The 22,136-nt window shown below is 50.3% G+C and overlaps 2 protein-coding genes across 16 annotated transcripts in view; one reads left to right on the plus strand and one right to left on the minus strand.

The window, feature by feature from the left end:
- Window positions 1–3,545: 3,545 nt before the first annotated feature.
- LOC147250129 (Krueppel-like factor 2) lies at window positions 3,546–5,899 on the plus strand. Its single transcript, XM_086223547.1, has 3 exons — window positions 3,546–3,852; window positions 3,949–4,882; window positions 4,965–5,899. The coding sequence occupies exons 1-3, from the start codon at window positions 3,784–3,786 to the stop codon at window positions 5,138–5,140; spliced, it is 1,179 nt and encodes a 392-aa protein (XP_086079673.1). The 5' UTR covers window positions 3,546–3,783; the 3' UTR covers window positions 5,141–5,899.
- An 8,539-nt stretch (window positions 5,900–14,438) lies between these two features.
- The window catches only part of LOC147250130 (epidermal growth factor receptor substrate 15-like 1), a 46,884-nt gene continuing 39,186 nt past the window's right edge, over window positions 14,439–22,136 (minus strand). For 5 of the 15 annotated variants that reach the window (XM_086224329.1, XM_086224320.1, XM_086224331.1 and 2 more), the window contains one exon: window positions 14,439–20,160. In XM_086224329.1, the coding sequence (XP_086080455.1) occupies window positions 20,014–20,160 (147 nt within the window). In that variant the 3' untranslated portion in view covers window positions 14,439–20,013. Of the gene's footprint in view, window positions 20,161–21,445; window positions 21,463–22,136 lie in introns of all 15 variants that reach the window. The other 10 variants (XM_086224330.1, XM_086224326.1, XM_086224322.1 and 7 more) reach the window with 4 other exon arrangements.

Raw genomic sequence — 22,136 nt, forward strand, 5'->3', positions numbered from 1 at the left:
CTTCGTGCCCCGTCTGCCAGACTAGATGCAGGGCTGAAAAGTCCTGCGGTCTGTAGGAGTCATTGACGAGGAGCGCTGAGACTGACAGTGAGTCAGGGGTCTGCTCAGGAAGCTGCTGGACCCTAACAAGCTGCTTGTTTGACGCGTCTTGACACTTCTGATGTCAACAGTCTTGTACTTAATAAAAGTCATTCGTGAAGACATTTAGGTGAATGTTCTGAGCTGGAGGCAGGACCGCCTGCTGAGCCGAGCCTACCTGACCTGAGTTTGTTGAAGACCCCTCCCCCTCCGTTCTGGTTCTGCTGCTGGGTCCAGATGAAGAAGTCCTGAGTGCTGATGACTTCATTTGCTAAATTTCAGGCGAGTCAGTTAACTGCTCTCTCACGCTTCGCACCTGTTGGCCTGGCAATGTTATTGGTTCCGAGTCTTTAGCGTGTTGACAGATAATATGCTCAACACGGAAAGGTGTGAAGGCTGACATGATGACAGGAACAATGAAGGCAGGTACAGTTGCAGGGGTGCGTCCCATTTAGCTTCAGCTCACAGAGTAGACAGGACTGCACAGAACAGAATGCGTGTTACTCTGCTTGTTCCTTCACTTAGATGTGTTAGTCTCCTGTGTTTAACCCTTTACGCTCCAGTGATGCTTGTAAACCTTCTGACACTTTTGACCGGGATTAGTGACATCACCGCTAGTCTGGTGCCCTCCATGGCCCAAACACAGAGGACAGACTTTACAGCCAAGTCAGGAACATCTGACTGTTTTCCACCGTAAAAGAAGAAAGTACGGAGTCCCGGGCTTCTGCAGGGTCCAGGTGGGGCTGCTGGACCAGACTCGCCAGCTAATAAATGCGTTTGCAGCAGCTCAGATCAACCACTGGACCTCAACATGGAGGTTCCATGTTGTTTTGACAAGCTTGGGATTTGCATCACAGCTGAGCTGAGCCTGCATGGCTCCAGTCCAATGCTGCCGTGGCGCTGAGACGGCACCTGGCCTGAGGTCCTGTGGGAACAGGTTGATGATGCTGCTCCAGGAGAACCTCCAGGTACTGACATCAAAGATGAATATTAAGATCACCGTCTCTCCTCAGTGAGGCTGGTGTCCCAGTGCCCTACCCTCCTCTCCGCCGCTGCGTTCGGTTGAATCTCCTTGTTACATGGAACTAATTTGTGCAGGAGTTTCTGTGTATGAGGAGTTTGGCCTCCTCTAAAGGTCGCGTGTTAGCAGCCAGGCCCATCGGCCTCGCTGCACCGTGAAGTAAATCTCAGTCTAACGAGGACTCGCAGCCAGATGAGCACATGTGAGAAACACCCAGCCAGCCAGGACTCACTTCCACATGGAAATCATACACCACGCCATCATGGTGGGACAACTGGCCAACACACACAGACTCAACCGCTCACAGACAAATGCATTCATACATTTCCGTGTAAAATCAAATACTTTCAGCATGTGCAGCGCAGCCTCAGTCTCTGGCTGAGAGCCCCAACAACACTCAGCACATGTCCTCTGTTTGCTGCTCATGTCTCCATCAAAGATCACACCGCGCGAACACGGTGTGAAAAAGAACGCCGTAACAGAGGAAACCACACGGTCACTGTGTCCAAGAGGCTTCAGCTACAGCACAGCACCACCAGCAAGGATGTGGGTGACTCCCAGCATGCACTGGGTTCATTACCGGGGCACAGATCAGAGTGTGTGGAGGGAGAAGACAGAAGAAACAAGACGGAGATGAAAGTGGATGAGTTATTGGAGACATGACATGAGGCACGATGGAGGAAGCAGAGAGAGAAGGCAAACACTCCACGGACAGCAGAGAGCCAGAGCCGCTTCATCTGGTGAACAACTGTTGGAGGCTGCTGAAGCTTCCTATCAGGTGATAGCAGAGGCAGAGCGCTGGCGGCTGGCGACTGGCGGCTGGCGGCGGGAAAACCAACTCAGTCTGCCAGCCAAAAACTGCACTCAGTCGGCATCAGTCCTCCACTGCTGGCAGGGAAAGAACGAGATCATTGGAGTTTGTGTGTCTGGTTACACCAGAGTCTGGTTCAGGCTGAAGATTCGATGAATGACATCGGCATCGAGGACGAGATGCAAGGCTGGAGACAGAAGGGCCGCGACCACACAGGTGCTGAACGAGCCTGCGTACGTGGTCCTCCTCCTCCGCTAGCAGGTCACAGTTGATGGTCCGTTAGCAGCTTGACTGGAGATGGAACTGAGAAATCACAGACACACACACACACACATACATAGAGAGAGAAGCTATATAATTGTGCTAGGTGTAACGGCCAGCTGCTGTCTGTGGGTCTCAGCTCTCTGGGGGGGCCCCTCTAACCTGAGCCGTCAGCCGTCATAGTCAGAAACACAGTGGCTCAGGTTAGAGCCCCCCTGAAGCGGCCCATGATGCTGCAGTGTGACGCCACCTCTCGTCCTCGCACCGAGGAGGTGACGTGAAGCCTTCAGATATGGTGGCTTTGTGAGCAACCAAACAGAAACGGGTTTGTGAGGCTCATCCTGGAATCTCCTTTCCCCTGTTTTGTCATATTTTAGGTTGATGACGCTGATATTAACTCTCCTGCAGGTAGTCGAGTCACCACGAAGGAAGTCCAGTCTTGTTTGAGTAGCCAGGTGAGTCACACAGGTGCAGCTACACCTTCACGAGCTTCTCAGCTCCAGTGAGTGACACAAATTCACCAAAATACTGGGAGTCAATCCAAGCACCTTTGATGCCTCTGCAAACCTGCAGGGCGGAAGGAAGGTGCTGTATGTCACATGACTCACCCAGGAAGTGTCGTTGAGCCAGGATGAGCTCCAACACGAGCCCACAGGTAGAGCACCAGGTTTACCTGCGTCCTCTCCTCGCTGACTCACAGAGCTCAGAGAAACTGAAGACAGACCAGACGCATGTGAGGGGCGGGGAACAAGAATCACTAAGGCGCTGAAAACACCTATGCCACCCTGTGACGCCCCAGTGCTCCCAGTGCTCCCAGTGCCCCCAGAGCTCCCAGTGCAATGTACCAGTTTCACTGTTAGTGGGACAACATGAGTTCCACCAGGCCAACCCGGAGCAGCGAGTTGAGGAGAAACCTGCTGTGTGTGTGTGTGTGTGTGTGTGTGTGTGGGGGGGGGGGTCAGGACACATCTGCATTGTAGTTCATTAGTTTAGTGTGTAATGGAGGAGGTCCCAAAAGAACCTTAGCGTTTCTTGCGCGGCTCCTCACACAACCTCCGCGTGTGGATGACGTCAGCTGCTCCCTGGATCAGGGTCCTCTCTGGTTCTGGTCCCTCCGTGCTGGTGTCATCGCCGAGGTTTCTGATGTTGCTTTCATCTCAACTTCTGATCCGCTCCACTCGTCCAAGTGCGGGACACCTGTCCGTGTCTCACCTCGCGCGCCCTCGTCCTCCGGCAGCTGCTCGTCACTGGTTGAGGGGGCGGGTCCCTTGCGCTCTGCCCCGCAGTCGTTGGGTCGGTCTGGAGGGGGGCGGGTCTCTACCGCGGCGGCTTAAGAGGCTGCGGCCGCGGCGCAGCGGTGCATTCCGCAGCAGCCTGCGAGTCTCCGCACATCTGCGTCTCCCTCGCGGGCGAAGCGGCTCCTGGACTTCGGTACCGAAGCTGAGTTCGGAGCGCGGCGTCCCGCGTCCTTCCTCTCCGCTCATCTTCCTCATCATCGTCACCATCATCATCATCACGGTGCTCATGAGACGCGGCTCGCGCGCCCTGCCCTCAGACTGAACCCGCGCGTTTCTTCACTTTCAGGGAAGTTCGGGGCTCCGGTTCCGGTGCCATGGCCAGTGGAACCGTGTTACCGTCCATCGCTACTTTCGCCAGTCAGAAGGAGAAGAGCTGGGGAGACGTGAGTACTGGTTCCGCTGCTAGTTTGAGTGTTTAACTGGTTCGTTGTCTCAGTGGTTCGGAGGTTCTGAGACTAACCAGCGTGTTGATCCTCCAGGGCTGGAGGAGTGACGTCACCAGCGCTGGTCCTGACATGGCCAGCGGCTGCCCGGGCAGGAGGGACGACGAGGACCTGGACAAGTTCTTGGATCTTGAGTTTATTCTGGCCAACACCGCCAGCGTCTCTGGTTCAGCACCGGAGTCCTACCGAGACCAGGAGTACCAGCACCCGCACCAGCCGGCCGCCTACAGCTCCTCGGACCTGAGTGGCCCGCCGCCCTACAGCAGCCTGATGGCGGAGCTGCTCCGCTCGGACGTGGACAGCAGCTTCCTCCCCGGGAGCAGCGGCGGCGTCGCCGGGAGATTCCTGATCAGCGCCGCGCCGTTCCCCCCCCAGGACGGGTTCCCCGAGCACGCCGGCATCAAGGTGGAGCCCGGCTCCGCAGACTCGTACGGGCCGGTCCTGGGTCTGGTTCCCCAGAGCTGCTCCAGAATCAAGCACGAGGGCAGCGCGTCCTGCCTGATGTCCCCGGACCAGCAACCGCGGCTCGCCACGTCCCCGCTGGCGGCTGCGGGCAGCATGACGCCGCCGCTCAGCCCGGACGACCTGCTGAGCTCCGAGTGTCATCAGCCGCAGATGTGCAACATCACGAGTCTCACGTTCCCGCAGAGCTTCCACCCGCACCACCGCCCCGCACCGGGGGGCTTCCCGCTCCAGCACCGCGCCGTTCAGCTCCCCTTCTCCGGGCACCGCCACCAGTTCCCCGGCATGTTCGGGGAGGACGCGGCCGTGCAGCAGCACCCGGCGGCCGGCCAGCGGGTGCTGCTCACCCCGCCCTCGTCCCCGCTTGAGATGATGGACGCCAAGCCCAAGAGGGGCCGCCGCTCGTGGCCGCGGAAACGCACGGCAACTCACACCTGCACGTTCACGGGTTGCGGGAAGACCTACACTAAGAGCTCGCACCTGAAGGCGCACCTGAGGACCCACACGGGTAGGTTCTGCGCACGCATCGTTGGTTTGTTATTGTGTGTCTCCTCGTCACCGACTTCTCACCTGGTGTTTCTGTGTTGCAGGAGAGAAACCGTACCACTGCAGCTGGGAAGGCTGCGGCTGGAAGTTCGCCCGCTCCGACGAGCTTACACGTCACTTCCGGAAGCATACAGGCCACCGGCCGTTCCAGTGCCACCTGTGCGAACGGGCCTTCTCCCGGTCCGACCACCTCGCGCTGCACATGAAGAGACACATGTGAGGGACACTCAGGACACAAGGAGAGGAGACAAGGACTTCTAGTGACGTCATCATCTTTAGAAGGATGCTATGCAAATATACCGTGATGCCTATAGGAGTATGAAGTACAGTGGTACTGCAGGGTACACGCAGGCCACTGCTGACGACACTGTAATACCTGTAGGATATTATAGTATCACCATGTATCATTGGGACCGAAGGAGCGTCGGACGAGATGCCCTCAAATTATATTTTGTTAAAAAAAATATTTAAATATTAAAGAAACCACAAACAGGACCAGAAAACCAATACGACGGAAACAGACACCTCCTGTTCAGACCAACGCCTTTGGTAAACGACGTAGCTGGTACTACTTCCTGTACGGGATGCCTCTTGTAAACGATGACATCGAGGGAACATCCCACTCCACATGTCTGGCACATGCACAGAAGCAACTGGAAGCAGATGTCAACACTCTCTTATTTCTACCTTCACCGTTAACGGCCTGTAAACATGTTGGTGCCTCCACCGGCAGCCGGCGGAGCGTCAGACCGGAGCGCCAAATCAGCTCCTGGACAACGTTTTTCCTAAAACCGCCTCGCAGTCTCCGTGAAGGCTCCGCGTGGACGTGAGCGCGGGTCCGTGGACCGGCAGAGCTCGACACGTCTTTGGCAATAAGACTCGTTTGTTTGTGCCTTGAAGAAATGTTCTGCCTTGTACATAGAACCTTTTTTACATATTGTAAATAGTTTATTTTAATGTACAAATTAAACTAAATGAACCACATGACTCCTGAGTCAAGCGTGTGATTGGGCTGGAACCTGGTGTGATATGATGTCACTGCTCACTTTCTGCCCCCCCCAATTGTGACTTGCCATACTGGTCAGAAAACAAACCCTCAACCTTCCTCAGTTCAGGTAAAGGAAATCATATTTTCTGCAGTGAGACTCGTTTGTGTGCCGGGGCTTCACAGCTGGGCCTATAAATACAAACATCACACTGACATAATTACAGAGGCTGGTAGGTGGGGGCGCAGGGGCGAGCCACAGGGTGGGAGGGATGAGGGAGGGAGGGAGGGAGAAACCCTGCCCCAATCAACTACACCATGACCAGAACAAGCAAGGAGGCAAAAATAGTCCAAAGTGAAGCGCGGCAGATGTGAGATCAGCATCGTAACCAAGACCAGACGCCAACCTGCCGCTGAAGGCTGTTTGGAGACGCCGTTTGATAAACACGCCGTCATCATGCCTCTTTCACTTGGTTCTACACGCGTGTGCCCCAGCAGCAGGGTTCTACTTTAAGCTGCGAGCACATGTCAGAGCCTCGGACCAGCAGCAGAAAAGAGGACACCCCCCCCCCCCCAAGTACCTCAAGCGCACCTTCTTAAGTATAAAGTATAAATGAAACATTTTCATGTCACTTTCTCAGGCGCTCACACCTGGGGGGCAGTGGCTGCTGGGTGTGGGAAGCCCAGCCTGGGGGTAGGGGGTTCAGGCTGCAGCCCTCCGGAGCTGCTGGGCTCATGAGCTCTCCTCTCCATCCCCAACTGGGGCGCTAGAGCAACTGACCAACCCAGGAGCGGCACAGAAGAGCAATGTTCCCCTTGACAGCGACTGTCAGTGAGGTCAAAAGGTCACAGATAGACCGTGACGCCTATCCTCCCAGGGTCACGTGTCCCAGACGAGATTGTGTTTGTTTTGGTGAGCAGAGGCTTCGACTCAGAGCTCAGAGGAAACGTCTCATCATTTCTGAAAATGTTGGTTGCCAGGAAGGAATAAGAAGAGAGGAGGTTTATTAGAAAAAGGACAACATTTGCCAGTGAATTCCAGTGAGGCGCATTTTTAGGAGGTTCCAGCTTAAACTGGAAAAAAGTTATCTGGAGGAATTCTGAGGAGTTTCCTCACATTTGAGGAAACATGGGGATTCCATTTGTGGGAGGAGAATGCCCTCTACTGGGACACCAGCAGGGAGCTGCTGGGATGAACACACTCGCCCTCACATCACTCATGGGGGGGTAGCAAAAGACCTGGTGGTCTGTGTTTATCATCGTTTGGAGGTGGAAGAAATACAAGTTGGTAGGAAGTTAATAAAATAATAACATTGACAAGTCAGTGTTTTTAGAATAGAAACTCCCAACTACAGACCTGCTGTCTCCCTCCCTCCTAGTAGAGCAGGTGGAGAACCTCCCTCCCAGTAGAGCAGGTGGAGAACCTCCCTCCTAGTAGAGCAGGTGGAGAACCTCCCTCCTAGTAGAGCAGGGGTAGAACCTCCCTCCTGGTAGAGCAGGTGGAGAACCTCCCTCCCAGTAGAGTAGGTGGAGAACCTCCCTCCTAGTAGAGCAGGTGGAGAACCTCCCTCCTAGTAGAGCAGGGGTAGAACCTCCCTCCTAGTAGAGCAGGTGGAGAACCTCCCTCCTAGTAGAGAAGCTGGAGAACCTCCCTCCTAGTAGAGCAGGTGGAGAACCTCCCTCCTAGTAGAGCAGGGGTAGAACCTCCCTCCTAGTAGAGCAGGTGTAGAACCTCCCTCCTAGGAGAGCAAGTGTAGAACCTCCCTCCCAGTAGAGCAGGTGGAGAACCTCCCTCCTAGAAGAGCAGGTGGAGATCCTCCCTCCCAGTAGAGCAGGTGGAGAACCTCCCTCCTAGAAGAGCAGGTGGAGAACCTCCCTCCTAGTAGAGCAGGGGTAGAACCTCCCTCCTAGTAGAGCAGGTGTAGAACCTCCCTCCCAGTAGAGCAGGTGGTTAACCACCCTCCTAGTAGAGCAGGTGTAGAACCTCCCTCCTAGTAGAGCAGGGGTAGAACCTCCCTCCTAGTAGAGCAGGTGGAGAACCACCCTCCTAGTAGAGCAGCTGGAGAACCTCCCTCCTAGTGGAGCAGCTGGAGAACCTCCCTCCCAGTAGAGCAGGTGTAGAACCTCCCTCCTAGTAGAGCAGGGGTAGAACCTCCCTCCTAGTAGAGCAGGTGGAGAACCTCCCTCCCAGTAGAGCAGATGGAGAACCTCCTTCCTGGTAGAGCAGGTGTAGAACCTCCCTCCTAGTAGAGCAGATGGAGAACCTCCCTCCTAGTAGAGCAGGAGGAGAACCTCCCTCCTTCTATGAACAAGCACATCTGAGACAGCAGAGATGAAAACCTTCCTTTACCAGCAGGAAGGTGGAGCAGATCCAGGATCAGTGGGGACAGACATCTGCTTTGACCTGCTGGAGGGAGAGAAGGAGAGAGACAGAGGACAGGGGCAGACTTGAAGGAGAGGGAAAAGCCCAACAACGGCCAGCTACCAGTAATCTCATCTGCAGCCTCTAAACCAGCAATCAATTCCAGCATCACATGAGTAATTATATGTAGTGAACACAGTGCTGATGCTAGTACAGTATTGAGAATACTGATATGAATACTACTAGTACTGATACTAATACTGGAGCTACGGGTGGCAGCTGGAGCCTCTTCAGGTCTGCAGCCTCCTCCAGCAGCACCAGGATCTGGGATGAGGGGAGAAGAAGAGGAGTTAGTAACATGTATGAGGACAGGAGGAGGAGAGAGAAGCCCAGTGCATCATGGGAGATCCCCAGCAGTCTGAGACCTGGTCTCTGCCACCAGTTCTAGTCAACATGTGGGCAGCAGCGTTCTGGACCAGCTGGAGAGTCTTTAGGGACTTATTAGTCCAGCCTGGTAGGAGGGAGGTGTAGTAATCCAGCCTGGAAGTGACAGAAGCAGGGACTAGTTTTTCTGCATCTTCTTGAGCCAGGATGTGTCTGATCTTAGCGATGTTACGTAGATGGAAGAAGGCGTCCTGGAGATTTGTTGAATGTGGGAGTTAAAGGGTCCTGGTCAAAGAGAACTCCTAGGTTCTTACGGTGGTGCTGGGGGCCAGGGTGGTGCCATCCAGGGTACCTGTCTCATCAGATCAGGTGTGTGATGGAAGAAGAATTGAAGGATCAATGAAGTCTTACTTGAACATCCAAAAATCAATGTATGAGGGCCACAATAAAAGACAAGAATTTCCTAAAGTATGGCAGGACGTCTTCAAGGTCTTGTTACCTTCACAGCTAAGGACGGACTACATATTACTAAAGACTGAGAGAACCAAGTGTGTGTGTGTGTGTGTGTGTGTGTGTGTGCGTGTGTGTGTCTGTGAGTGTGTGTTATTTGTTGGTGATTGGGAAACGATGAATGATGTACGTGGGTGAGTGTGAACGAGTGATCGGGAGAGAATGTGGACACGGGTTTATGTATACATGTTTGGCTGAAGGTGTAGGTATGCAGGTGTATCTGCTCGAGTATGAGTGTGTGTGTGTGTGTGTGTGTGTGTGTGTGTGTGTGTGTTTGAGTGTGTGTGTGTGCGTGTGTGTGTGTGTGTGTGTGTGTGTGTGTGTGTGTGTGTGTTGCTGCAGACAGACAAGATCCAGGATCTCCAGCTGTAGCATCATGAACATCGACATGTGTTGCCAGATGGATGAGCTTCTGAGTTTCTGTAAATCAGAGATCTGAACCCAGCAGGGGAACGTTCATGTGTGGAACCCAAAACCAGCAGAACAGGAACAACCTCCGGTTACAGGTTCTGCTGTCGAACCGTCCGCTGTGGTTCAGGTCAGTTTCATGCTGGACCCAAATGCCTCATTACACATCTAAAATGAGGGGACTTAACACACAAGACAGTTTTAGTTATGCTGCTAAAAACAGCAAAGCTTGAAAACGTTCAAATATTTTAACTACTTTTACTGAGACAGTGACCTTTGACCCCCCGAGGTCTAAAGGTATAAATGAAACTTTCACATTCTCAGATCAGAGCAGAATATGAATGAAGAAAATTACAACTTTAGGTGGCACACACACACACACACACACACACACACACACATACACACACACACACGTTACACACGTTTGAAAATTTCTGTCAGTCGTCCATCAGCAGGCTGCTTTCACTCAAGCCAGAACACCCCCCCCCCCGCCCCCCTCCCCACGCGTGTGTTTGAGTCCATGACTTCAGGTGAATACCTCACGTCCAGTCTGGTTTCAGCTCAGTAACTTAACTAGTTTCTGTCAGCTTTGAAATTACTAACAGACCTGCTGCTTCCAGCTGCTGTTACACACACACACACACACACACACACACACACACACACACACACACGGGCCCTATGTGTGTTTGTGTGTGAACCTCCATCTGTAAGGTCCTTACTTTGGGACATGTTGCAGCACACAAATCTACTGTACCTCATTGCTTAGGGGGCCGTGTGTGTGTGTGTGTGTGTGTGTGTGTGTGTGTGTGTGCGTGTGTGTGTGTAGCTGAATTTCGGGTCCGTTTAGGGTTTCAGCAGTGGATTAAAGGAGTTTGCAGCCAGGCCTGATTGAACACAGACTCCCTGCCTGGAAGGTTGAAACTCACGTTACACAAACAGAGCGAGGCCCTGCCAGCGCCCGGCTCCCATCTGCTCGTTTCATGTCCGTGTTCACAGATGAGTCGTTCTTTTCCCGCCAGATTTGCATGTTTCTGATATCTCAAATGGATCTCGTATTTGGGCAGGTGATTTCTGTTGGGACGACCAGACCTGATCCTCATGAGCTCTGCAGGTGAAAGCACGCTACCAGCCGAGTGAGCAGTGTGATGCAAACGTCAGCACGCTGTCAGGGGCTGTGAGACCCCGACGAGCGACTGGAAGGGAAACGGAACTTCAGCCTTGGGACAACAACACAGCTTTGGACAAACATGTGCTTTTAATGATGAACTGCACAAAACAAATGTGTCTGCGGACAAATATGTTTCACACAGTCTCATGTGGTCTGTTTTGTGAATTATATCTCAGAAAACTTCCCTGAAAGGGTCCAGAACCAGGACGATCGGCCTGTGAGGAAGTCTGGCCCGAACATATTCAGGTTCCAATCAGACACGAATCTCGTGAGGCTCCATTTGGTTCGCAGACCTTCTAAAGGACTTTAATTTAGACTTATAGAGACATGAGAGCTATACTGGAAACATAGAAACAAATCCTCTCTCTCTTTCTCTCTCTCTCTCTCACACACACACACACACACACACAGCCAGCTCAGCTGTTGCCATAGACAGTAAAGACTATCGGCGCTCCAGCACTTTATCACATTAATATCAGAGCTGTCCTGCAGCTGTATTTGTCCCTCTGTCCTCCCTCCCTGGACTCGACGTGTGTTTTAAATGTGTATGATGTAGACCGCTTTGTTGGTCTGTGTGTAGTCGATGTGTAACACCTGTCATACTGGTCACATGATTAAACTGTGACACATTCACTTTAGATGCAAATGTTTATTAAAAGGTACATTTGCATTAACTGTAAATTTCAGTTAGAGGCTTGGTTGACAGGGAGCTGTCATCGGGCCTGAGGGCTGACATCATACTCCTAACACCTGCAGCTGGTGTGTGTGTGTGTGTGTGTGTGCGCGTGCACACGCGTGTGGTCCTTGGACAGGAAAGAAGATTCAAATCTTCCAAGAATTCTCACCCTCCGAGCGTTGAGGTTGAAGACAGTGGAAGCACACAGGAACTATTGTGAAGGCAGAACCTTGGTCCTCCAATCTGTCTGACCCACATTCCCAGTTAGAAGCCAATAGGCTTTTCATTTCCTCCTCTCCATTACCATCGGGTAAACACAAACCAAGGCAGGAATTTCCTGTTATTCCATACGGAGACAGTTAGCATTCGCTAACATAGCAGATTGCTTGGGTTTCAGCTAATATTTCCAGAAATGGCCGCTGTGTTTGCACAGCATTTATTTCATGCTACACAGCTGTATCCTTGAAATGTAGCTGAATGTAATTCAGTGCACATTGAGGCGTCTGGGAGGAATTGCCTGCTTCCAGCTCGCTGCAGGGCCCCAGCAGCTTCAGCACTTACAGCTTTCACCCACTTTGGGCAGGTCACAACTCTTTAGTCCATCATTCCTGTGTCTCCCAAAGTGACAGATGCAGAGGTCAAGAATCAGAATTCATGCACTTCTATGCAGATCTCCACATTCTTTACAGTAACTATCATTAAAATGTTTATTTCTTGAAAATAAAGTGGCCGACTCTAGTTTGACACCATCTTGTAGAGATGAAATGAAAATAAAATATTTGTAAAAAAAAAAAAGCGTCATGTCAGGTGAGGTCTTTTGTTGCAGGGATCAATCAGCAACATTTCCAGCTCTCACACAGACAAAGATGCTAGGATGGAGTTGAGTGGACTCGTATCAGCTGCTGCTCGTCACAGGGTCCACAGGAAGTGACCCATGGCGACCATCTTCTCCTGGACGATGGGTCCGACCACCATCGGTCATATATTTCAGCCCCAGTGAAAGTTTCCTTTGCATCGTCCTACTCAGAAACATGAAATAATAGAGTGTGACAGTGATGGCGCCCCCTTGGACAGGGGATGGATTAAAGGCCGTCAATCACTGGTCGTGGGGGGGGTCTCCTGTTAGAGAGACCCCCCCACGACCACTGATTGTGACACTTAAACATGGAAGGTGGAAGGGGATACATATTCACACTGAAGCTTCGTTGTGGTGAACACGGCTGCAGTGAAATCAGAGGATGAGGAATGAAGAGCCTCTGGGCTTGGCAGGCAACACAAACGCTGTGTGGTGAAGAGTGTGGTAAAGAGTGTAAGGTGATCAGTGTGTGGTGAAGAGTGTGGTAAAGAGTGTGTGGTGATCAGTGTGTGGTGATCAGTGTGTATCAAAGAGTGTGTGGTGAGGAGTGTGTGGTGATCAGTGTGTGGCAAAGAGTGTGTGGTGAGGAGTGTGTGGTGATCAGTGTGTGGCAAAGAGTGAGTGGTGAAGAGTGTGGTTAAGTGTGTGATGATCAGTGTGTGGTGATCAGTGTGTATCAAAGAGTGAGTGGTGAAGAGTGTGTGGTGAGGAATGTGTGGCGGAGAGTGTGTGGTGATCAGTGTGTGGTAAAGAGTGAGTGGTGATCAGTGTTTGGCAAAGAGTGAGTGGTGAAGAGTGTGTGGCAAAGAGTGAGTGGTGAAGAGTGTGTGGTGATCAGTGTGTGGTGAAGAGTGTGTGGTGATCAGTGTTTGGCAAAGAGTGTGTGGTGATCAGTGTGTGGTGAAGAGTGTGTGGCGGAGAGTGTGTGGTGAAGAGTGACTGGTGATGAGTGTGTATCATAGAGTGAGTGGTGAAGAGTGTGGCAAAGAGTGAGTGGTGAAGAGTGTGTGGTGATCAGTGTGTGGTGAAGAGTGTGTGGCAAAGAATGAGTGGTGAAGAGTGTGGTAAAGTGAGTAGTGATCAGTGTGTGGTGAGGACTGTGTGGTGAAGAGTGAGTGGCGAAGACTGTGGCAAAGAGTGTGTGGTGAGGAGTGTGGTAAAGTGTGTGGTGATCAGTGTGTGGTGATCAGTGTGTATCAAAGAGTGAGTGGTGATCAGTGTGTGGTGATCAGTGTGTATCAAAGAGTGAGTGGTGATCAGTGTGTGGTGATCAGTGTGTGTCAAAGAGTGAGTGGTGAAGAGTGTGTGGTGATCAGTGTGTGGTAAAGAGTGTGTTGTGAAGAGTGTGTGGTGAAGTGTGTGTGGTGAAGAGTGAGATGAAATGAAAATAAAATATTTGTAAAAAAAAAAAGCGTCATGTCAGGTGAAGTCTTTTGTTGCAGGGATCAATCAGCAACATTTCCAGCTCTCACACAAACAAAGATGCTAGGATGGAGTTGAGTGGTGATCAGTGTGTGGTAAAGAGTGTGTTGTGAAGAGTGTGTGGTGAAGTGTGTGTGTGGTGAAGAGTGAGGGGTGAAGAATGAGTGGTGATGAGTGAGTGGCAAAGAGTGAGTGGTGAAGAGTGTGGTTAAGTGTGTGATGATCAGTGTGTGGTGATCAGTGTGTATCAAAGAGTGAGTGGTGAAGAGTGTGTGGTGAGGAGTGTGTGGCGGAGAGTGTGTGGTGATCAGTGTGTGGTAAAGAGTGAGTGGTGATCAGTGTCTATCAGAGTGAGTGGTGAAGAGTGTGTGGTGATCAGTATGTGGTAGAGAGTGTGTGGTGAAGAGTGAGTGGTGATCAGTGTCTGGTGATCAGTGTGTGGCCAAGAGTGTGTGGTGAAGAGTGTGGGGTGATCAGTGTCTGGTGATCAGTGTGTGGCCAAGAGTGTGTGGTGAAGAGTGTGGGGTGATCAGTGTCTGGTGATCAGTGTGTGGCCAAGAGTGTGTGGTGAAGAGTGTGGGGTGATCAGTGTGTGGCCAAGAGTGTGTGGTGAAGAGTGTGGGGTGAAGAGTGTGTGGTGATCACCGGTGCCCTCTTCTGCTCCAGGAAGCTCAAATGGACCCAACTGGTACAGAGAACCTGATGTTGTAGGCATTAGTGTTCATGGCGCAGGTCACTGCTGCTGCAACTGACACACGTGTGACACGTCTAGACACGTATGATGTTACATGAGCTGTGTGCACCGAACAGGGAACGGTGTCATCAGTGAGGTAGAAGGAAGTGCAAGCGGACACAAATCAAGTAGGAGTCGCTTTCTTTTGACTGAAATGTTCATTGGATAAACAGTACAGACCATGTGACAGGAGCAGCATGTGACTCCTCCCAGCTGGCGGTGCAACCAGAGGAGATCCAGGTGACTTTCTCTAGACAGGTAGAACACACGATACTATACAGACTGTGTACACACCATATGCAGCTTCATCACGACAGCTCAGATTATTTCGCTTACATGGGAGGGAGAGCAGCTGAAGGCGAAAAGAAAAAATACACACAAACGAATTAGCGAGCGTCAGAGAAGAAGAAAATAAAGATGTTAGGAAAGAAAAGGTTCCTCCTGCTCACTGCTGACCGTCAGCATGTCAGCAACACTGGGTGTTCAGAGACAGCATGAGAGCAAATCCAGGAAAATACTGAAGTACTTCATATTTGTCATCTGTCATGCTATAAATATTTTTTCTTTATTTCTAACATTACAAATATAATAAAAAAAATATTAAGATATTCTTATTTTCTTTCTCTCAACAGCATCATGGAATGAACAACAGGTTTTCAGCTTGTGATGTCAAATCTAAGCTGTACAAGTATAGACAGAGGATGGGGGGGCAGGAACATAAATTAACATATTAAAAACATGCTACATATCAAACCTACCGGCTTCACAGGATCACACAACCATCAAAATAAACATCATCTATTGCACAGTGGAGGTAACAAAAGACAAATACAGTATGAATGATAGTACTGGAGTGTAGGAGCGCCTGCTCACAACTGTACACACACACACACACACACACACACACACACACACACACGCGCACAGGAAGGTCACTGCTGAACAGCTGTGTGTCTGTAGCAGTGATCGATTCACATGTTGTGGCATCAGTTTTTATTTTTGATCAGTTTTATTTAAAATCCTGCTGATTTGATGTTTTTTGTTCGTCAGAGCCGGCCTGAAAGCGTCTTCCTTATCAGCTGTTCGTGCGACCTGTCACGCTGGGGTGGGCGTTCCTGAGACTGAAACGCAGGCTTCATCCAGGGACTCCTCGCATTCTAGCAACCAATCACATTGCAGGATGCGAACGCACCCCCAGGACAGAGCGTGATGGTTCTATACGACCTGCAGCGCTCCTCATTATGAAGTGGACTCGCCGCTCTGGAGCCTTTCTGGTCTCATCTGAACACGTGACCGCACTGCAGCTGACAGAGACCCCCATTACCTCCATCAATCACTTTGATCGGAACGACTCGCGCTCACCAGCGCGGGCGCCAGGAAACAACTAATACAACAACATGAAGGTTGCATGCAGAGTTTTTGCTTTCCATGGGCGACTGTGACACAGCAGAACCGCGATGAGCATCACGTGATGACATCACGTCAGGCAGCTGCCGAACTTTCATGACCTTGAGTAAAGGTGTCTGACGCTGTTTGTCGTGTTCACCACAACATGACAGGTCGGGGCAGATACCAGGAAATGTTTGGTGGCTCGTGTGTGTGTGTGTGTGTGTGTGTGTGTGTGTGTGTGCACGCGCGCGCGCAGCTGACAGCAAGAGGCTGGTCCAGGACCAGCGATGCTCCACTCCTGCAGCAAACTCAATACTCGTGATATGTAAACAAAGAGGCTTCACCGTCCCACTGGGACCTCAAATCACAAGAACGTCTGCATGTTTGTCCCTAAGTGGACCTTCCATGCTGGGGGCGGTCCCACAGCGGCTGGACGGCTCAGTCGGAACCATCACAACCTTCACTGCGATGCTGCAGAAGCAAATACAACTGTGACCCCCTCATCCCTCAGGCCGACCGGAGCGCCAAAGAAGCGTCCGTCCGTCCTGCTGCTGACAGTCCCGGACGGCCGCCGGGGAACCGAGCCTCCACCCTGATGGCCACGCAGGACTTTTGCTTTTCCTCTGCTGTTTTTGTATTTACACATAATAAAGACGCTCCAGCGCCACTGATCCAACCTGCTAAATATTAATTAACCCTGGCCAATATAAATTGGTTGTATGTTTTGCAGTAAAAGGCTTTTATTCATTTTTGAAAAATTTCAGTTGTTTTTTTCTCATTTGCAACTTTTGTTTGTTTGCAGGAAAAAGTAGACGAACGAAAGGAGGAATTAGAAGATTAGAACATTAGAAACAAATTAGTTTTCAAAAATACCAAGAAATTATATATTTAAAGGTTAGATCAGTGCAGATAAGAGGGTTTTTTTCCATTTTCGTCCTTTAACAAATACATTGGGATTCCATCCAAAAACCATACAGCGTTGCATTAAATCACAAGCAGTGATGAAGAATGTCCAAGAGACAGAGACTGAACTGGTTTCCTCCCACAGACAAACAGGTTACTGTAATGTTTCTCTAAACGTTCTGTAACCCTCAGTGACGGCGAGGACGTCGGCCACTCACAGAAAAAACTCGCATTTACACAACATACGCCATACTTGAAACTACAACAAAGAGGATCGGCGTTAGTTCTCAGAAAATAAATTCAGCCTGAATCTGCTTTAAATTCCACATGAAATCAAACTATTGACTTCGATCCATTTCATTCAAACTTCAGTCAATATTTCAAGTAAAGGAACGACTCAGAACAGGGCGAGTGGTTCAGTCCTTGTTCAAGCCAACGTGGTTCACGCTAACATGACTCATGCTAACATGGCTCACGCTAACATGACTCACGCTAACAAGGCTCACGCTAACATGACTCACGCTAACATGGCTCATGCTAACAAGGCTCAAGCTAACATGACTCACACTAACATGGCTCACGCTAACATGACTCACGCTAACATGACTCACGCTAACAAGGCTCAAGCTAACATGACTCACGCTAACATGGCTCACGCTAACAAGGCTCACGCTAACAAGGCTCAAGCTAACATGACTCACGCTAACAAAGCTCAAGCTAACATGGCTCAAGCTAACATGACTCACACTAACAAGGCTCAAGCTGACACGACTCACGCAAACAAGGCTCAAGCTAACATGACTAACGCTAACAAGGCTCAAGTTAACATGGCTCAAGCTAACAAGGCTCAAGCTAACATGGCTCAAGCTAACATGACTCACACTAACAAGGCTCACGCTAACATGGCTCACGCTAACATGGCTCACGCTAACATGGCTCACGCTAACAAGGCTCACGCTAACATGGCTCAGGCTAACATGGACTCAAGCTAACATGACTCACACTTACAATAGAAACAGAGCCTTTTTTCACATATTTCCAGTTTCCAGCCTCATGACACCTAATTTCAGCCTAACACTCGATACCACGTGCTTCCTACTCAGGAGAGACCAGGAGTGGAGTGACGCAAACTGAAGAACAAATCAAGCACTTTACTCATTCAATAAAAATTTGTCAAAAATAATAACAGCCAGCTCACTAAATAAAAACAGTTAAAATTCTTTTGAGTAAAAAGAAAATAACAAGGAAACAAGGGTGGGAAAAGAATGCCCTCATCCTGCCTTTCACACGTTGGATGTGGGGACGTTGCAGCATTAGGACCAGCGAGCAGCTGTGGCGAGTAGGCGGAGTAGCTGCGTTGATCTATGTACATAGGACAGAGGGAGAGGGCGGGAGGAAGTACTGCAGGTCAGCACAGTACAACCTCCCATCCAGCGTACACCTGGAACTGCAGGTGGGGAGCAGGTTTGACCCTCTGCAACCACTAGCTGACGTCCTCACACCCCAGCAGCAGAGGGCCATGTCATGTTGTCTCCACCTCGTCAGTTAGCAGTTAGCCTGTGGTCATTTCAGTCAGCACAAATTTGTATGGACCATTTAAACAAATCCAAGCCTGTTGACACATGGCAGGGAGTCACAGTCTGTCCTCCTCTAATCAGGTCTAATCACATGACACCACTTTCCACAAACAGTGTCTTTAAAAGCCCAATCGGAGAGCAGACGATCACAAACAGCTCGTCCCGGACCCGTGGTCACTTCAGTTGGTGTTGTGCTACAGGGGTGCATACACACGGATGTCCCACTCAAATTTGTAACTGATTAAATAACCATGACAGAGCTCCCCGCCTCACCTGGTTGAGGTTAGCGTTGGGGCTACAGGCGTGGACCCTGGTGTGGAGGAAGGCTGATATTTGAACTGGAAGAGGGAACTTCCCACCTCAGTGAGGGTTACTCAACGTATACCCATGAAAAACAGAGAGACGGGTGGACCTGAATCCCGAGTGTGTCAGTCATCTCGGTGCGCCTCTCCATGCCAAACACTCTAGTAACACCTTCTGTAGTCGGCGCTTACCCACAGACCACTCCCACTGTCTGACAGTATAAGACACAACCATGCTGCTCCAATAACGTCGGAATAAATCCCTTTGAAGAGCCACCTCCGCAGTTTCAGTGACGCCGTTATTGTCTTCGCAGCTGCTCGGGACGATGGAAGCAAAAGGAGCCATTTTCCTCACGTTGGAAGTGAAGCTGGAGAAGAAACAACTGCTCCACTCAGGCCACTGAATGGATCCTAACCCCGCATCACCGTCCAGCCGCTCTAGTGCACGGATCCAGTGTGTGAGGTTATCAAGCCTCCTCCTCCTCCCCCTCAGCCTGTTCACGTCAGCAGGAGTTCTGCCGTCCTCGGCCCACAGTTTTGTTGTCTTGTTTTTAAATGCAGGGTCAGCAGTCAGACTTTCCTGAAAGTACTTTTCTATCTTTCTGCTCCATCCATCGAGTGTGTGGGAATGTAAATAGAGGGGGCTGAGTGTGCGTGTGTGTATGAGTGTGCGTGCGTGTATGAGTGTGCGTGCGTGTATAAGTGTGCGTGTGTGTATGAGTGTGCGTGCGTGTATGAGTGTGCGTGTGTGTATGAGTGTGCGTGCGTGTATGAGTGTGCGTGCGTGTATGAGTGTGCGTGTGTTTGAGTGTGCGTGTGTGTTTGAGTGTGCGTGCGTGTATGAGTGTGCGTGCGTGTGTGTGCATGTGCGTGGTGTATGTGAGTGCGTGCGTGTGTGTATGTGCCTGCATGTATTTGCATGTGTGCATGTGTAACTGCATGTGTGCCTGTGTATGTGCGTGCGTGTGTGTATGTGCCTGCATGTATTTGCATGTGTGCGTGTGTATGTGCGTGTGTATGAGCCTGCATGTATTTGCATGTGTGTGTGTGCATGTGTGTGCGTGTGTGTATGTGCCTGCATGTATTTGCATGTGTGTGTATGTGCGTGTGTGTATGTGCCTGCATGTATTTGCATGTGTGCGTGTGTATGTGCGTGTGTGTTCATGTGCCTGCATGTATTTGCATGTGTGCGTGTGTATGTGCGTGTGTGTTCATGTGCCTGCATGTATTTGCATGTGTGCACGTGTGTGCCAGAGTTCATGTGAACATAGAGAAGTTAGTCCAGTTGTGTGCTTTGTGTCTGAATAGTTCTATGTCAGTTACGTAGTCAGAATGTTAGCTTGTTCTGCACTGTGTGTGTGTGTTTTGAGTGTTTTGTTTGGGGGGGGGGGGGGTGGTCCAGAGGTTCCAGGTCATGCGTTGGACATCTCAGCCTTGCTGAGGGCGATGGCGAGCTCCAGGTCTTCCTGCTCCTGTTGTCTGAGTCGCTTCAGCCGTTCACGCTCAGCTCGTTCACTCTCCCGCTTCGCCCACTCCAACTGCTGAGCCTCATTGCCAAACTAGAGGGGGGGGGGGAGAGAGAGAGAGAGACGGAGAGAGAGAGAGAGAGAGCGAGAGAGAGACAACAAAGCCTTTAATGGCATGACTCATTAAACCGCTAATTTCAACTCTACAGTTTTGTCTCTTTGTTCTTCAATAAAAAGATCCTACAAATGAATGAAGAATCTGTTGGCAAGAGACAAGCTCTTCAGCCCAGAAGCATTTTGCCTACATCTGTATTCTGAGGAGAGCTGACCATGTGGTCACGTGATCCCATCGGCTACTGTTCAACATTTAGCCCTTTGCTTTATCTGCGTCATCTATTAATGGATTCTACCTCGGCCTCATCTCTGTCTTCCACCTGCACTCATTTTCTACCGCCATTGTGAGTCTGGGGTTTAATCGTCTCATCAATGCCACATTTTATTGGATGGAGGAGACGCTTCTGCTGCCTGCTGTCCACACAGTCCAGCAGATTCTGAATGTCACTGTAGTCTTTATCCAAAATCTGAAACTGTCTGTCTGTCAGTCGTCGCTGTGGATGGAGCACAACAGGTGAGCCCAGACTCTTAATACTTCTTTGTTTGGTTAAAAGTAAGTGTTCATTTTTTCCTTCTTAGCAACACGTGATGTGCTGTGAAGATCTGGGGTTAATCAGGAAAACTTCATAAGATAAGTGGCGAACAGAAGCTCAATATATTTCTTAGCCCGTGAATCTTGAAGGGTTCACGTGTCTTGCAAACATCAGCTGCTAGCAGGCGGCTGAAGCAGAGGAAGAGAAAGGTCTCGCTTCAGTTGAGCACAGGACTTCAAAAATCATCGAAGCAGAGTTCAACCAGTGAAGATGATCATGACGGATGAAACACCTCAGTCCCGTCAACTTGAGTTCACCGCAGCAAGAAATGAAAATCCAGAGTAAAAAATCTCATTGTTCTGTTGGGAGCCTACACAGATGCTAACCTCCGGTTCAGGCAAGAGGGTGATGGCACTCTGGTAACGTGCCATGACATCGGGCCAGCAGCCGGTCCCGCTGACCGGCACCACCAGGACATTCTAACACATGCAGGAAGTCAACTGACCCACTGAGAGCAGATCAGGAACCACAGACGCAGACCGGTTTACTGAAGAGAACTTGTCTAAATGGAGATCTAACTATATTTCATTTGGGGAAGATGTGTTACAGTAAAACACCTATTTGTTTGATCACCCCCAAAGTACTGTCAAATAGGATATCTACATTTCATACTGTGTATCATTTTGCTAGCACTGTCTATTTTTATAAAGTGAAGATTCTGTCAAACTTACCTTGGCTTTGTCAGGTCCTGTCAGAGAGGCGGATTACAGAACAGACACGTTATCAAGCAGAAATCCCTGACCTCAGTGGAGCTAAGCTAGCTCACAGCACACCAACACTTTAAAGGGATGCCTGAGGAGGTTCTGTTCACTCCCGTCCATAGTGTTTGTCTTAAGCTACTTATTAGCTGTCTTTATTGAGAGCAAGAACTCCAGAGTTTCAACACTACAGGTCAGCAGTTACCTGAAGATCATCATCAAGTCTCACCATGCTCTGACCAACTCAAGCCCAAATGTTCTCTCACTGCCAGTAAGCGCCCAAGACAAAACTAGAGAACAGAGCCCCAGCGAATCCCTTAACACAGAAACAAGCAGCTTGAAACAAAACTACTTCTACTGCTAAAGATGAGGCATGCAGAGAAACAGAGGGAGAGGAGCCCTGACTGAAGGGTGGCCATGGCGTCGGTCTGACAGCACGAAACATGTCACCACTGGAAACCAGCTTCTTGTTCTGAGAGGAGTGACATGTAAACCAGAGAAGTTCTGGAAGTCCAAAGCCACTGGGACCTGGCTTGTCATCAGTGGACTGCTCTTAACCACAGGACTCCAGCACCAGAACTTATTCAAAGCACATTGTGACGGCTGGCAAGTTCGTAGGGATCCAGTCGAGTTTACACGAGTGACATAAATATCAAATAAACTG

Source organism: Aulostomus chinensis, chromosome 14, assembly GCF_037954235.1.
Source record: "Aulostomus chinensis isolate RoL2024-O1b breed Wild chromosome 14, RoL_Achi_v1.0, whole genome shotgun sequence".
In the NCBI taxonomy this organism is placed as follows: Eukaryota; Metazoa; Chordata; class Actinopteri; order Syngnathiformes; family Aulostomidae; genus Aulostomus; species Aulostomus chinensis.

Excerpts from the sequence above, each read along its gene's own strand:
- LOC147250129 (XM_086223547.1), top strand. The coding sequence starts at position 3,784 with ATGGCCAGTGGAACCGTGTTACCGTCCATCGCTACTTTCGCCAGTCAG. Across the intron at positions 3,853-3,948 it reads AGGAGAAGAGCTGGGGAGAC|GGCTGGAGGAGTGACGTCAC; the intron begins GTGAGTACTGGT and ends TTGATCCTCCAG. Across the intron at positions 4,883-4,964 it reads GCACCTGAGGACCCACACGG|GAGAGAAACCGTACCACTGC; the intron begins GTAGGTTCTGCG and ends TCTGTGTTGCAG.